Source organism: Oryzias latipes, chromosome 18, assembly GCF_002234675.1.
Source record: "Oryzias latipes chromosome 18, ASM223467v1".
Lineage (NCBI taxonomy): Eukaryota > Metazoa > Chordata > Actinopteri > Beloniformes > Adrianichthyidae > Oryzias > Oryzias latipes.
Window position 1 is genome coordinate 29,556,031 of NC_019876.2, and position 17,384 is coordinate 29,573,414.

At 41.7% G+C, this 17,384-nt stretch overlaps 2 protein-coding genes across 8 annotated transcripts in view; one reads left to right on the forward strand and one right to left on the reverse strand.

Annotated features, from left to right (window-relative positions):
- The window catches only part of focad (focadhesin), a 41,117-nt gene extending 32,665 nt beyond the window's left edge, over positions 1-8,452 (reverse strand). Inside the window, exons 1-5 of the mRNA XM_011487798.3 lie at positions 8,335-8,452; positions 3,889-3,980; positions 3,434-3,508; positions 3,207-3,361; positions 2,286-2,384 (exon numbers count right to left, since the gene is read on the reverse strand). Coding sequence (XP_011486100.1) covers positions 2,286-2,384; positions 3,207-3,361; positions 3,434-3,508; positions 3,889-3,945 — 386 coding nt within the window. The 5' untranslated portion in view covers positions 3,946-3,980; positions 8,335-8,452. The remainder of the gene's footprint in view (positions 1-2,285; positions 2,385-3,206; positions 3,362-3,433; positions 3,509-3,888; positions 3,981-8,334) is intronic.
- A 2,310-nt stretch (positions 8,453-10,762) lies between these two features.
- Positions 10,763-17,384, forward strand: part of mllt3 (MLLT3, super elongation complex subunit) — a 41,493-nt gene continuing 34,871 nt past the window's right edge. For 3 of the 7 annotated variants that reach the window (XM_023966206.1, XM_023966209.1, XM_023966210.1), the window contains exons 1-2: positions 10,763-10,919; positions 12,990-13,170. In XM_023966206.1, the coding sequence (XP_023821974.1) occupies positions 10,908-10,919; positions 12,990-13,170 (193 nt within the window). In that variant the 5' untranslated portion in view covers positions 10,763-10,907. The remainder of the gene's footprint in view (positions 10,920-12,989; positions 13,171-17,384) is intronic. The other 4 variants (XM_023966204.1, XM_023966208.1, XM_023966207.1 and 1 more) reach the window with 2 other exon arrangements.

The window sequence follows — 17,384 nt, forward strand, 5'->3', positions numbered from 1 at the left end:
TTTGGTTAGCATGTTGATTTACGGTATGCGCCCCTAAATTTTCTGGTTGTGCCCCTAAAATTTTCAGTTGGGGGCCACAGTGCTCCTAGTGAAAAAAGTTAGTCTGGAGCCCTGCTAACTAAGACAAGCTAACTAAGACAAGCTAACGAAGACAAACTTAGACAAGCTAACTAAGACAAGCTAACAAAGACAAGCTAACGAAAACAAACAAACTAAGACAAAATAACTAAGACAAGCTAACGAAGACTAACTAAGACAAACTAACTAAGACAACCTAAAAAGACACGCTAACTAAGGCAAACTAACGAAGAGAAACTAAGACAAGCTAACTAAGACAAACTTTTGAAGACAAGCTAACAAAGACAAGCTAACTAAGACAAGCTAACTAAGACAAACTAACTAAGACAAACTAAGACAAACTAGCGAAGACAAGCTAACGAAGAAAAGCTAAATAAGACAAACTAATGAAGAGAAACTAACTAAGACAAATAACTAAGACAAACTAACTAAGACAAGCTAACGATGACAAGCTAAGACAAGCTAACTAAGACAAGCTAACAAAGACAAGCTTACGAAGACAAACTAACTAATACAAGCTAACGATGACAAACTAAGACAAGCTAACTAAGACAAGCTAACAAAGACAAGCTTACGAAGACAAACTAACTAAGACAAACTAACTAAGACAAAATAACTAAGACAAGCTAACGATGACAAACTAAGACAAGCTAACTAAGACAAGCTAACAAAGACAAGCTTACGAAGACAAACTAACTAAGACAAGCTAACGATGACAAACTAAGACAAGCTAACTAAGACAAACTAACTAAGACAAGCTAACGATGACAAGCTAAGACAAGCTAACTAAGACAAGCTAACAAAGACAAGCTTACGAAGACAAACTAACTAATACAAGCTAACGATGACAAACTAAGACAAGCTAACTAAGACAAGCTAACAAAGACAAGCTTACGAAGACAAACTAACTAAGACAAACTAACTAAGACAAAATAACTAATACAAGCTAACGATGACAAACTAAGACAAGCTAACTAAGACAAGCTAACAAAGACAAGCTTACGAAGACAATCTAACTAAGACAAGCTAACGATGACAAACTAAGACAAGCTAACTAAGACAAACTAACTAAGACAAGCTAACGAAGACTAACTAAGACAACCTAAATAGACACGCTAAGACAAACTAACGAAGAGAAACTAAGACAAGCTAACTAAGACAAACTTTTGAAGACAAGCTAACAAAGACAAGTTAACTAAGACAAGCTAACTAAGACAAACTAACTAAGACAAACTAAGAGAAACTAACGAAGACAAGCTAACGAAGGAAAGCTAAATAAGACAAACTAACTATGAGAAACTAACTAGGACAAGCTAACTAAGACAAACTAATTAAGACAAACTAACAAAGACAAACTAACTAAGACAAGCTAAATAGACACGCTAACTAAGACAAACTAACGAAGAGAAACAAAGAGAAACTAAGACAAGCTAACGAAGACACGCTAAATAAGACAAACTAACCAAAGAGAAACTTACTAAGACAAGCTAACTAAGACAAACTAATTAAGACAAACTTCTTCTTTCACTTTCGGCTTCTCCCATCAGGGGCCGGCACAGCGAAACAACCCCCCCACGAGGATGAGTCGCATGGTTAACTTGGCAATGTTTTACGCCGGATGCCCTTCCTGACGCAACCCACTCAAACCAACCGGGCTTGGGACCAGCACAGCAGCAGAGAAGGGAATAGAGAGCAGCCCGGATTCGAACCCTGGTTTCACGGACGGAAGGCGCCGCAACTTAGCACGAGCTAAACCGGCCCCCTAACAACACACTAAGACAAGCTAACTAACAAATACAATCTTCTTTTGATGAAACCAAAGTGAGGTTTCAGCCAGAGGAACATTAGCTGTCAGTGTTCAAATTCATTCAGTTTTATTTCTCTAGCCCTATGATTACAACAATAGTCGTCCCAATGGGCTTCATACCGGTAATTGTGTAATAAACATGAACCATAAGGAACACAAAGTCATAGAATTCAATCGGTAACGGCCAAACTAAACTAAACTGACTAAACTAAACTGGGCATCTCTGTCCTTAGACCCTCCTTCTCTGTAAGGAAAAACTCCTAAAAAAACTGATTCTGGAAAAAAAGAAGAAACCTCATATTCACATTAACTTGGGTCATCTTCCAAAAAGACAGAAGCCACCTGTGGCCCAGAGGTCACAGGTCAAGCGCAGCCTGCAGGACTCAGAGGGTAGACTGACCTGATGGAGTATGGACAGGTAAAGTCGGCCTCCTCTTCTCTCTGGTCAGCCTGCATCTGCAGCAGTCGACCGATGACCTTTAGGAGCCCCTGAAGGTTTCTGTTAAACACAAACATAATGCAGTTCTCAGCTTTCCTAGCTTCATGTTTTATTACATTTCTTTGAGTTTCCATGGAAACCCCGCTGCCTGTTTTGGTGTGACTGGCCATTGTCTTTAGCTCCATATTTAGCAAATATTCAAACCACTGTGTTTCACCTTCAAGCTATTTTAGGGTGAAAGGACAGTATATATTCTTCTGACAGACTAGAAGTGTGTTAGAAAGAACCGCCTCTTTCCACATCCACAAAGGTCATGAAACATCCTTCATTCCTTTATTTTTACAACATCACATCTTGTTCAGAGTCAGAACAGTTTTTATTTTTACCTTGTTGGATTAACAGACCATTTTTGGAAAAGATAGAATGGGAAAGCAGAATATAAAGGCGAGATGGTGATGATGCCATGACTCAGAAAAAAACTGGCTTTAAATGGACTCCAGAAACCAGAGGGTCACATGACCTTAAATATCTGTGGCCGGCTGACCTGTAAACTAAGATTAAACACTATTCTGCGTGTAGAGGTTCTAAAAGAAACACTCAAACGCCAAACAAAAACATTGTGACGACCTGAAGTTAAAGTCGCATTATCTGAAATTTATTCTCTGCATTTGACCCCTCCCCTGGGGGAGCCGTGAGCTGCAGACACAGCTGCCCTCGAGAACCCCTTAATGCTGAGTGTCCAGCAGGGAGGCATTGGCTCCCACTTTTAGACTCGGCCTGGATTTGAACTCACGACCTTCCAGTCGCAGGGCGGACACTCTCCCACAAGGCCAACGACCTGTCAGTGAGCGCAAAGGGGTGTGGAGCGAAGCGGCTGCTCACCTGGCGGAAGGCAGGAGATTGAGGGCCCCGTTGAGGATGTGCTGCAGGTCCGCATGGCCCTGGTCCACCAGCAGAACCACAGCGTCGCAGCAGACGGAGCGCACCAGGGCGCAGTCACTGCAGCACTGCTGCCACAGGCTCTCCAACGCCGGGCTCTGACACACAGCACAGTCCGGACACGTTAGATGGAGGCGGCCTGACGCTGAATACTCATCTGTGGACCTCACCTGGGCGGACGACTGAGTGATCGGACCGCGTGACCCTTTTTCCTTCAGCACTGCAGCAACGAGGCTCCGGACCGCCTTAAAAGAACAAGACCAGCTTTAAGTTCTTCATCTACTACAGCTCCTTTCCTCCAAACGGCCTCCTTTTGGGGAACTTGGGGTAACACTGATACCCTTTTATGAAGCAGCATTAAGCCAAAAGGAAGTTTCTTTTCTGAAGGTGTCGGTTAAAGCAGAGTTCTGGAATAACAACTGTGAATGAACACAAAAACCCCATTAAAGCTCGTTTTTCACTATCATTACGGAGAAGAAGCTGCTGCCTCACTTTGGTTCCTACAAAGGTTTCTGAAAGTCATGGAGCAGCAGCTGTGTGTCCACATGATCCGGCCTCAGTCCTGGTTTCAGGGCGGTCCTGAACGGGGTTCAGGGACGGCGTGCCGTGCAGACGTCAGACGTACCTGTGCTTGGATGACGGGACTGGAGAATTCCAGCCGAGTCTTCAAACTGTCCGTCATGTCTGGGAGCCCAACGCGTCTGTCAGAAAATCCTCCTGATGTCACGAAGAAGAAACAGTTTCACTTTCAATAAAAAAAACACATGAATGAAACCGCAGAATCCCAAAACTGATGACTCAAAGTTCTGCAACCATCCAGTAAACTGCAGGATTGAAGGTTTGCATGAACAGAGATCTGCACACATGAAGGAAACGAAGACATCCAACAGGAAGTGGTTCTGTTCAGCATCTGCAGGCTGTTGGATCAGAGGATGTCCTTGGTTTGTCCCTCACTGCTGATCAGAAGGTTTAACATGACTGCTGTAGAGTTTCTTGGTTCTGTGTTAACCCAGAACCGGTTAGGCAGCGTGATGCAGCACAAGGAACAACACTAGCCCGGCACAATAAATCGCAAACTTATCGTCGAGATATCAAGCTGTGCAATATGCATACCGCAAAGGTCAATGAAAATTGTGATAAATGGTTACATTAAATGTACTAAAACAATCTTATGGCAGCTTGGAGTAATTAATAAATCAAATAAATCCCTTCTACAATGTTTCATCTATTTCAACCATTCAACTATTCAAATGTTCAGCTCTTTCATCTCTGACTTCTGGTCCTTCAGATCCTTGAACTTTTCCAGATATTCCAGGATTGTCTGGATCCTGTCCACTGTACCTGGTTGGTAGTGTGATGCCATGACACAGGATCTGAGGTGCTTAACTTTGCCAGTTTAAATCCCAGTTCTTGTATTTTTCATATGAATACATTTTTTATTATTGTGGTGTTTCACTTAAATTATGTTCAACTTGGATCATTTCTTTCATTTCTTTTTGTGCCAATTATTCCCCTTTAAGTTTCATTTTGCGTCAGTAACACAGCATTCAACGCTGTATTTTCTTCTGGAAATGCAGCTCCTTCTAGTTAATATTGTTACAATAGAAATGAAAGTGTATAAAGAAATGTCCATATTTTAAATGTTTAGCTATAAAAAAATCCTCATTTCTTCTAGGGTATGTCAACTTCTGAGCACAACTGGGTTTGATTTGATTTGATTTCTTTGCCACGTCGTTTTCTGTGTCTGTTTGAAAGAAACACACAAACAAAGCTACCAACCAATCCAAGCCAATGGAGGGTCAGCCCGTTGAGGCCTCGGCCCTGACCCCCCCTCCCCAAACAGCTAACCCCCCTTCTGTTATCAGCAGCCAGCGCTGCTGCTCCGTCCGCCTCTCTGCTCCTGCTGCCTCTTCGTCGCTCCGAGCTCGTCATCTCCACAGACGTGGACGGGTGAGTCGGCCTCCTCTCACAAACACGAAGCTCAGCCGTCTGCTGACCGCTCAGCAGACGGCATCCCAAACTGGACCTCCATGAAAGCAGACATGCTGGTCTCCGGAACTCCAAAGCTTTGCCAGAATCTAAGCTTCCTGACTGTAAAAGGTTTCCTCAATCTGCTTCCATTCAAACAATCAAAGAAAGTTTAGGTGGAGAACTTTTCCAGTGGATTCTACAGCACAGTTACTTTAAAGCCGAACAATATAGGCTGCCGTACTGCAAGGTCTGCATTCGCGATACAAGGGAGCACAATGCATGTGTTGAGCCAACAAGTGCTTTAGAAATAACGCCGCTAGGCTTTGCTGTGTGACACGGGCGGTTCGCACGGCGCCCTCGCCAAAACCAACATGGCACTTTTCACTAAACGCCGCAGAAAATGTCCCAAGAAGAACAGGAAGTAGCGCTTCCCACTTCCACGGTAACCATTTGTTTGGAAAAGAAAGTCCAGCCAGGCAGGAACGAGCGCTGGGTATTCCAGTTTAAAACCATGGAATCATATTTCCTGAGGACAGTTAAACAGTACTCCATTTGGAAACCTAACCTGTTATAATTGTGAAGATTTCTGAAATTATGTAGCATATCATTAAATGGTCTATATTCTGCAGGGCTGAGCGATATAAGGGAAACCATATTAGTGCTCAACGATATAACTTGAGATACATGAACAAACAGCAAAACAACCAAAAACTTCATTTCCATTTCATTGCAACCGTTTAATTTAAATAAGAGTCAATATAACTGAAATTATTCTCCAAATGACCCCCCGTCTCCATAGGAGGCAATAATCCAACATCAAAGGGCTCCATCCCATTGGTCCAATGCATATTTGGATTTATTTGATTCGGTAAATACTTCAAGCTGCCATAAGATTGTTTTAACATATTTAAGGGAACCATTTATTGCAATTTTCATCGACTTGTGCGACATGTGTACTGCACAGCGCGATAACGATTTAGTGTGCCGGCCTAATATCCTGCTTTTCTTAATCCTTTCAGAGTAAAATATATCCATATGATCATATATGACCTTTGGCATACTACATAGAACATTTTTTATGAAATATTAGTTATTTTTGCAGCTCATTTCCAACCCAGAAGTAAATGGTGTCAGGTCACGTGTTTCATAGCCAACATTATGCTTTGGTCACCGAGAACATACAGACCAATCAGGGATTCCACTGCTTTCTACAGTAGATGTGTGTAATTCAAACATTTTTCTTTATCATTTCAGCTGTTTGCATGTTTACACAAACCTTTCTTTGAACTTGAATATTACTGTAATAAAGACCTTTTTCCAAAAGGGCTTTTCCCTCCACGCTGTCATGCTAGCCCGAGCTCTAGCTACAGTTTCCACTGTGTCCAGGCTCCTACGAGCTCGACCGCTACACTATATAGAAAGCAGTGAACTCATTCGGACACGACCTAGATTGGCGAATACAGTAAACCCTTGTTTTTCGCGGGGGTTACGTTCCAAAAAGAACCCGTGATAGGCAAAATCCGTGAAGTAGAAAACTTTTTTTTTAACTATTATTATACAATTAAATACTCTTTTATACATTGAAAAGAAAGAACAAACCATTTCACAGGCTCAAGCATTTGTTTCACAAATAAAAGTACTTTAGAAACGATTTTTTAACAAATAACTTCTGTACTGTACTGTCAAATAATAATTTTAATCATCGATGTGAACAGAAGGCTTCAAATTGCAGAGATTAGCCCCGCCCACCGCGACCCGAGTAATTGGATTAAACTGGAGAAATTTTAAAATGATTATGAAAAAAATACAAAGAACAGTCGGACAAATAGTGACTCAGGTGTATTTACTGCTCTTCAGACTGAGCCGCTGCATCCTGACTCCGCTCTGCAGTGTTTTCTTCTTTTGAAGCCCGCAGTGCAGATGTGTTTGTTCAGGAGAAGAACATAATGATTGGCAGTTGTTGTCGCTCTTTTTCTATGGGTTTTAGAGAAACTTGAAATTGCAAGATGATTTGCACGTACGTGTTGTAAATTTGGCAAGCTGATTTACGTATGTGTACATATTAAACTGCAACGTTATTGACGCACAGGTAGAGAAGAAGCGGAGTGACTTTTTAGCCAATCAGAATGCAGAACACAATGCACGATGAAAATCCGTGAAGTAGCGAAACCGTGAAAAGTAAACCGTGTTATAGCAAGGGATCACTGTATAGACCACAATGCATGGCGTCGGAACATTTTTTGTCCAAAAAATTCCGGAATTCCAAAATCCTTCCCTTCTCACTATATAATACGTTCACCATTTTCTAGTCCTGTCCGTATCTACAATTCCAACATCGAGTGCCCAAGAAATTTCCCAGAAGTCTCTGCGAAAAACCCGTGTGCATCGATGCTCACTACATTGGAGAATATAGACCACAATGCATTGCGTCGGAAATCTATTTTTTGATAAACCATCAATGTTTTTATATTCAAAAGACAGTGGACTCATAAATAATCGTCACAAAATGCTCATATCAATTAGATTCTAACATCGAAAACAGATGACGTCATATCCACCCTTAAAAAAAGTAGTGAGCGTGGTGTCTGAAGGGCACTACACATTTCTTTAGTGGTGGTGGGAATTCGGACACAGCCTCTATGAGTGTAATTCAAACATTTGTCTTTACATTTAAGCTTAAAGCTGCATTTCTAAGCAAACTTCTATTTGAACTTTGATATACTGTAATAAATATTATTTATACAGGGCTTTCCCCTCCACGCTGTCATGCTAACCCGAGCACTAGCTAGCATAATTCAGGCTCCTACAGCGCGTCCGTGACAGGTTTGATGGAGTGACACAGCAACGCGGCTCACAGATCAAATGCAGACATTAGAAATAAATCAATCTATACGTTCAAGTTCAAAGAGGCGTAAATCGACCGGGAGGCTGTACTGCACGATAGCAGTGGATGCTAAGAGTAGCTGCAAAATACAGATAAATAGTTGGACTTCAGCCCAGCGACAGAAAATGACATGAAGGGATAACGGCGAAAAAAATGATGAAATAATGAGGAATTATTTGAAAACATTTATAACAGCAGCAAATGGAAAAACTTTACCTTCGACATCAAGCGTCCCGCAAAAACAAGTGAAACTACGGCGAGCGGTGTGGATCAGAATTCAGTGACAACAACCTGTGGAGTTGGACAACACAATGCAGAAGAAAACGCGCACAAGTATCAATATGCCAACAAAAAACTGTGTTTCATGGTTTTCCAGATATAAATCATTCTGTATGTAAACATTCAAAAGTGCTGCACTAACAAAAAATCTGTTCGAACAGTTGAAGCATCATGGTCACTTTAAAACGTTAACAGATTCCTATACTTTTATTGTTTTTGTTTTATTTATTTATTTTTTACTTGTTTTTATAGTTTTTTTTTTATTATGGGTGTTTTTTTAAACATTTTTTCCCGGCAAATAAGAAAATGTTGTGTTTTGCACATAGTCTGGAGTGTCATGTGTGGTATTTGTATGTGCAATACTTGTTAATAAAGTTTAAAAAATACAGAAGAGTGTAATGAAAACATTTACGTTTTTCGCACGCTTGCTATTCATCAGTTGTAGTAAAAAAAATAATAATAATAGTATTCATCAGTTGTAGTACTATTCTCACAACCGCAGTTCAGCCCCCCCATCTTCTTCTAGGAGTTCTCCCGTTTAACGTGAAGCGAACATCATCGCCGTCTCCTGATTGGAGGCCAGCCTGCCTGCGACTTTCCAATTGGCTGCTTGCGTCTCGTGCCGTGTCCGCAGCTTTCTACGACTCTGCGCGTGCGCATTATGTTCCGGAACTGTCAAGGTCTGGGGATTAGATTTAAGGTGCGAAGGAAACGGTATGATTTCCCCTACAAAATAAAAGACCATGAAATCAACTTTTTAAAATGAGCCTAGATCTAAGTATATTTAGTGTATTACAAATAAAAAACGGAGAAAAATAGAACCTACATTTGTATTTGTGTTTATTTGTTAAAGGAACAATGCATACAAAAACAGTGTTGCGTAATCTAAAATAGAGAAATACTGTACATACACAGGATTCCAGTCCTGGCTAATTTTCATCCTCTGTCCCGTGCTGACCATGGTCAGGCACCAAGAGACTGTAGATAAAATAAAATAAAATAAAATAAAAACGTACATTATTAACATGAAATTGCATGAAAGAAAATGACATAAAATTAACATAACATAGATTAAACTTAAAAGGTTTAAATACATTGTTCTCAATGGTATACATCAATAAATTGTTTTTTACTTTAACTTGCAAAATACATAATCTTCAAGACTTCTGCGCATTTATTTAACAGAAAATACTTCCAGACTTTGTGAACTCTTTTCACTTTCTGAAAACGCAGAAAAAACCATGTTTGAGTCATTCCTGAGTTTATCACATCTCTGAGTTTAGCTCAAAATGGTCTTTGTGGTGCCTGAGTTTTAAATTGTTCCAATGCTTTATTTGTTTAATTTGTTCTGTGAAAACTCACCACTATTGATAGGATTTTCCCTGGATGATCAGCATAACTGTATCTCCTGTATTATGAGTAATGTACTCGGTAAGCTCTTGGCTCATGGTGGGTCTTGATGTACGGGCAGCAGGTTTTAGTTTTTTGCCTTTGGTCATAATGCAGAGACATTTTTCAGAGATCTAAAGCTGCAGAGTTTGTAGTGTTTGTTTTATGTTGACTTTTTAGCATCGATATTTAAGTACATTTACATTTGTTTGTGTGAATTAATCTGACATTGCTTAAGGTTTTCTTACAGCTTAAAGGGAGGATTCGTTGGGAGTCTGTTATTGTGGGCGCATGAAGTCTGTCAAGTTTGGGATTTGAAGCTCTGAACACCTCAGTAGTTCCCCTCACTGTAAAATCAAACACAAATAACACATTTTAAAAATGCTTCATCACTAACTGGATTTGTGAGTCACTTTTCTCAGTTTCAGAGCAGAGATATGTGCAGGAACTCCTGAAACTGCGAATTTCCAACTTCAGAAGTAAGAGAAACGTCAAAGATTCAGAAATCCATGGAGTTTCTCCTGCTACTCATTCTGCACCTTATTGTTTGATTTTATTAAATTAAGGTTGGATGCATGAGATCCTGCCACTCCTGCTCCATGGCAACTTTATTTATCTTATTCAATCTTTTTTTTACCATTCCATGTCAGGCGGCTAAAGTGTTTCCTTATGTGGATAAATTCAGCAGGTCATTCATGTGCGTCTTCTCGTTTCTGACCAAAGCTAAAAACCACTAGCAGGTGACCTCACATTGGTTTTGTCTTTGCTTTAGGGGTAAATCAATCTGAATGATAGAATTGGGATTTACAAGAAGCAACACACTTTTGCTTTAAACAAGATGCAACTTTGACTTAAAAATCCTCCCTAAAACATAAAGGTTGGCCTGGAACTTTGCAGAGACTAAGACTGAGCATTTTGCTGCAGATGCTACTTTTATTTTGAAAAGGATTGCAGGAAGTCGTCCTCATGGTTGTCTGGGTGTTGACAGCCGGCGAGCCTTTCAAAGTCTTCAGTTTGACTTGGGCACAGGAGAGACCATGTCCGCCGTCATCGGGAAGCTGTCCGCGGATAGACTCTCCTCTCAGCCCAGCTCTCCGTAGCGGTCACGCGGGGCCTTCGGGATGGCGGGCTCGGTGAGTAGCGCGCCGCGGGGTTCGTGCACAGCCAGGCCGGTTTTTTAGGTGAGGATGTGCTCGGTTGGTGTTGCTGTTTGGTCTCGCCGACGGTTGGAGGATTTTCCCGGCGGCACGGTTAGCTCGGTGATAATATCTGAACGTGAGCCAGTCCCAAGCCTCCCTCAGATGTTCCCTTTGAAACGCCGCGTTTGGCGCGCGCGCTCCCACCAAATGCAGGTCGTCCCCGCTGTTCTAACTGCTGGTGTGAGGTACGGCTGCCTTTGATGTTTTTTTTTACCGCGGTCCTTAAGCGTCATCCACGCAGCAGAAGACTGCTGGACACGTTCACCAAAGGGAGGCAGAATGGATCCGTAGCGGTGACGCGCGGTGAGGCTGGTGGCTGGTGAGGCACCGACTCCTCTGGAGTCACAGTTACAATGAAAGAACTGAATATTTCAGCATCCAACGGCAGGAAACAGCATAGAAGATACACACAAGAACAAACCACAGAGAATATTTATATTATAGACATGGACAGAACACTTTATTAGTGTAAAAATGATTCATATGTACTGTCAAAAAATTAAAGTATAGATGTGTTCAGGACACATTTGACCCTCAGTAACTGTTTCTAGTATTTTTGCCAACTTCTAATTCTGGTGTTTTAATTAGTTATTAAATGTTGTCTGTGAAAATGATTATAAAAAGAATTCTTTTAGGTCTAAAATTTAGTTTTCAAATACTTATTTTTTTCCCACTCACTCCCATGTTAGTTTTAAAAAACAAAAATTGAAAACCACGTTTGGCCGTACTTTTTTGAGTCCATGTGTCGATCCTTCTCCACTAAAAGCTCTATGATCTGTTGGAAAGGTCTTCCTAATGTTCCTTTAGTTGAATGAGTCTCTTCCTCTCAATGGAGACAGACGTCCTCGGTCTGTTCTGTTTCACGTTTTTAGTCTTTTTAGTGCAGAGAATGACCTCTCCACTGATGCTGTTGGAGCCGGTAGAGTGGGAGCCAGCTGGAGTAACTTTGTTGCATCTGGAACCGTCTCAGTTAGCCTCCAGCAGGGTGAACTACTTCTGGTAACGCACCGTCAGCTCACGTCTGCCCCTAGTGAGGCTTGCCTCACCAGCAGCCTTTTCTTTGCACCTACAGTCCAAGGTCGTCATAGTCCAAGGTAGTGTGGATAAGCTCCCACTGTCTATCAAGTACCCCTATACGGCGTGCGTCTCCAATAGCCTCAGACAACCAAGTCCAGCTCCTGGCCTTTGCGTTCAGTTGAGCTTCTTAACCCGGCGGAACTGTTTTCACTGACGGTAAAAGGGGTGCAGGCGGGTCACCGGCGCCTTATAACCAGTTGTTTCAGGGATATGACATTCATCAGCCCAGGAAGGCAGTTCATCTAGGGGAAAGAAAACCTCGATCTTAAATCCCCACTGCCTTGCGACTATATTCTTCCATGGAAAAGGTTTCAGGAGTAAACCTCAAGGAAAAATTTGGAGTCCCTAAGGCAGTTCGACACTGTTTGCTGCCTCAGTCTGGCAACTTCTGCGATGGCGCTGATGCCAAACTGTAGCAACCTTGCTGTTCCTTTGGATCCATCAATGACCTGGAGAGTGGCAATAGCCTGTCCTCCATATCACGTCGCCCTGGCTAGTATCCAACCTCTGACCACCACAGAACGAGAGGTAGGACCATCCATGGTCATCACTGACCGACTGAGGCCTAAGAAACAGTCAGCGCTCTGACGGCACGGCAGTGTAAAAAGTCCTGCAGTCAGACCTGCGACGAAGTGCTCCGGAGTTTCCGCTCTGTATGTCAACACGCAACACTCGAATTCAGCGATTCTAACCTCAGAAACTGTGGAGAACGTGTCGAGTCAACTGAAGATGTATCTTGAACACGGATCAGTTGAGAATAATATTTACTTGATGTCCTTTTTTCTCTGTTATCACGATGACCGGTGAGACCAAGCCTCACTGGCCTCATGTGACCGCACGTCACTGATCCGCAAGGCGTCGGCTCGCGGGGCTCTTTGGTTAACGTGTGAGTACGATGAGGAGGAGTAACCGCTGCTCGTCTCTCAGGGCGCCGTTCAGGTGAGACTGGAGCTGGGACACCGAGCGCAGGTCCGAAAGAAGCCCACGGCGGAAGGCTTCACCCACGACTGGATGGTGTTCGTCCGCGGCCCGGATCACTGCAACATCCAGCACTTCGTGGAGAAAGTCGTGTTCCACCTGCACGAAAGTTTCCCCAAACCCAAAAGAGGTAGGTGGTTTGCTGTATCTGCCCCCAGAGGGCAACAGAAGCTGCTTTTTTTTGTTCTGTCTATAGACGATCTGCTGAACGGAACCAAAACAAACAAAGTTCATATTTTTTAGCAGTTGTTTTCTTTAAATATCAGACCAGATGAAGGTAAAACCTTTTCCGTCTTGTTTTTAGAAAAGCCCCGATAATCTAGATGTCCATCTGGATATCATCTTTTTTTCAGGGCTAACTGGAAGTCACATAAATGATCATGTGTGATAGAAAATGTAGAGATGTCTTTGTGTGTCTCTCGGATGACTTTGTGTTGGATTACTGTTGAAGGAGTTTGGTTGGATGTTCTGCTCTGTCATGTTCTGCCCTCTTAAAGTTACAGTCCGATCCTCTTCTCTATTTTAAAAATGTTCCCAGTGCTCTTTTAATGCTGATGATGCAGTTTTTAGGCTAAATAAAACGACCTGTGTCTTTTTCTAGGACTTAGTTTCTGCAGAGCGGCAGTAGTTCTTTGGATATTTGCTTCAGAGTTGTGGGCGGGTCTGTAGGTGTGAGCAAGCCTGAATCCGAATTCTTCGCCTACATTTTCTTCGTACCCCTACATTTAGCACTCAAAACGGAGAATTGTGGAAAATGGTGTCTTCTAGTTCGGATGTTACTCCCGCCCGATGACATCATAAATAGTCACCGGTCAGCTACGTTAGCATGAAGCTGTTAGCGGCTGTAATTGCATAATATCGGTTTTACAACTTTGAAAAGGTCGTGCAAAAACGTCATGACTTAAGTTTGCATGTAAACTTCTCTGCGTCTGAGCACACCTACGTGAGGAACTGCGCTTCTCCTGCACAGCGCGACGCCGATCACCGTCGGCCGCACCCGCTCCCTAGCCCTTAAGAAAAGTATTTTGGACAACCCCACACCACTAAATGCCCCAACGATCGGAGGGGTGGGGGAAGAATTCGGATTCTGCCTAAACCTGCTCCCCTTCCCGTTGTTGAGAGCTCTCTGTTTACATTTTCTCTCGCTAGCTTACAGCCCCTCACAACTCCAACCTAGAATTAGCGCGACAACAAAAATGGCGGCAACGTCAGATCTATCCGGTTCTGATCCAGATTCCAGCTCAGACCAGGAAAACAAAGACGTTCATGGATCTGTTTGTCTAACAGTGGGTGCATCAGAAAGGGGCGGAGCAAAGAGCCGGGGGTCTTGCCGTAGAAGCTTCTACGTCACAAATACAAACTTTTTCAAACCATATGTTTTTGTCGGCTCCGGATTCATGACAATTTGAATAAAGAACTACTCAGAAATGCAATTTTAATCTTAATGTTCCTAATAAATGTCATCTATCATAAAAAAGCTACAGGAACATGTTAAAAACACCAAAAAAACCATTTCCATCAGCGTGTTTCTATTAAGGAGCTTACAATGACTTTTTGGCCTGAACTTTCTGCCAGGGGTTTAATTCTGTGGCTTTACCTCTAACCTATCAGTGCTTACCTGTTGCTAGGCAACAGTGTACCCAAAATAAAGTCATGGTCATCTGTAGAAAATTCAGATATTTATTAATTCTACTTTTCCCAATTACTCTCAACTATAACGAAAAAGAAAATAGTAGATATAGACGTGTACTATTTTAAGGTATTTTATAAAAATCTTGCTTTTGGAAACTTGGTGGAAATAAGTCTGTGTTCCTGTCATGGTGAAATTGTTTAACCCATATATATATATATATATATATATATATATATATATATATATATATATATATATATATATATATATATATATATAATTTAAAAAAAAAACCTGAGTGTTGTTTCTGTTCAAGGTAATGCTTGGTGGAGTCCTGGATTAAATCGTTTTATGATAAACACAATAAAATGAATAAGAAGCCCTCAAATGAATAATATATGAAATTAAGTTAAAAAGATGTTTTTAATTTACATTTAAAAAATGTCAAACAATGCAGAAACTCAGTTTTACAAAACGAGCAGACGGCTGGTTCCAAATGCAGAAGGTTTTATTAGCTCAGCTAAAGTCTACAAAGCTAAATCGGGGTCAGGCAGGCATGGGATCATTGGAGAGGAGAAGGGATGGTCAGGATCCAGGTGAGAGTCTGGGCAGGTAAACGGTCAGGAAACAGAAGGTCAGGTCTAGATATAACGCTCAGAAATGCAGGCAGAGTGGCACAAACAATACTTTGCACTGAGTGAGGCTCAGTACAGTGCTGAAGTACGCTGTGAGTGATGCGAACAAGAGTCAGGTGAGCGGCATCCTGGAACAGTGCGCAGGGGTTGCTGGGAGATGTAGTGCATTGGGAGATGACCAGAGGCGGAGACAGAGCTCTGACGCTCAGATCCTCAGATATGTTATCCCAGAGGTGAGGTCACCATGAGTCCTCGTTTTAACAGCGATAAAAGAGCCTGAGGATCTGGGAACTATGCGCGGTTCATAAGGTTTAAGAAGGTTTGGTAAAAAGGAAGGACCTCAAAAAGCAGAAGGAGGAACTTAAAACCAAGCCTGTAGCCGACAGGCAGCCAGTGCAGAGACCTTCAAACAGGCAGAGTTTTGGTTTAGTGTTGCATTTGTTACATTCTCATCACAGACGGGCTAAGGTTGATTACTTTTATTGGGACAGACTGTTCCTAACCTGTAATGTAGTGTAAAGTTCATTTGTACTAGAGGAAATTTTTGCAGTGTTTTTTTAGAGACAGGTGTGGTTTGTTTGTTGAAGCGTTCACTGTTTCATCTTTAAATTAGAATGAAGCCATATTCACAGACTGCAGCTTTCTTAACACCTTTCGATCTCCTGTTTATGTAATTGATACAAAAAAATCTACTAAACTAAATCCAATTAGGGCTGCACGATCTGAGGAAAAGTCGCGATGAGCGATATTACTGATCACTATTGTGATGGCGATATAACTTGCGATACATGAACAAATAGCAAAACAACTAAAAACATCAGTTTAACTTAAATGAGAGCCGACATAAATTATAGTCCAAATGACTCTCGTCTACATGGGAGCCAAAGTCTAACATGAAAGGGCTCCGTCTGATTGGTCAAATGGATTTATTATTTGATTCCTTTAAAAAAATCAAGCTGCCATAAGATAGTTTTAGCACATTTAAGGTAACAATTAATCTCAGTGATTGCCGTCTTTTGCGATAAGCGCATTACACAGGTTGATATTGCGATAAATTTGCGATTAATTGTGCAGGCCTAAATCCAATCATAACAATGAGAGTCTTTAATCCACTGAAAGTCTTCTGTCTGGACTCAGCAGAAGCTTCAGTCTACAGTAAACCCTTACTGTAACCCGTAAGGCTCTGAAGAATCTCATAGTGTTGAATTTAAGATAATCCAACAACAATTTTTTTCTCTGGTTTATTCACAGAAACGCAGTTTCTCTTCATCTAAAGCTGAATCTTTTGCTTTGGCTGAAGGCAGCATGGATCCGTCAAATCCATGAATCGATCAGCCCATCAAGTACATTTTTGTTGAGACGTTGCCATGGCGACGGCCAAATGGCAAAGCATTTTGAACAAATGGAAGTAGAGGCGCTCCTTGGAAGCGGTGAAGGGGGAGCTATTTTAGCAACAGGCAGCGGCGGCTCACGCTGCTTAAGCACCTCATTTGGAGCCGCCGCCGCCATTGAATCCATGCTGGAGGTGGCAGATCTGCAGAGGTGTTTGCTGCGTTTCAGACGGTCGTCACTTTTAAACGAAGCTGTGAGGCAGAGGGAAGGGCTCCACCTGGAAAGACTTGGAAATCCCTAGATTTTTAAATTTCTTTTTTACAGTTTTTAAAGTCAGACGCTTTACAATTTGTCTGACTAAGTTCTGTATGTTTATTTCCAGCTGCCAGCTTCCTCTGTGCTGCTTCAGGCGCATGTCAGAAATGTGCCACATAGAAGAGAAACATGTTTTTGACTTCAAAAATGAGGACATCTTAGCATTGTTGGCTGTCAGTGAGATTTAAAACCAATGAGATTATTGACAGTAGAAATGTAAACGTGATGTATTTGTTGATTTATTCATTTTGTAGGTTTTGTTGAAACAGAACAAAAAGTCTTTATTTCATAAACTCATTGAACATGGGACAAAGGACTGTGCCTTTTCTGAACATATGTTAGCATTAAATGACTGTGCACAGTTTTTGCAAATAAAAAAAAAAAGAAGCGCATCCCACTTAATGCAGGATTTGCATTGAGCTGTTTGGT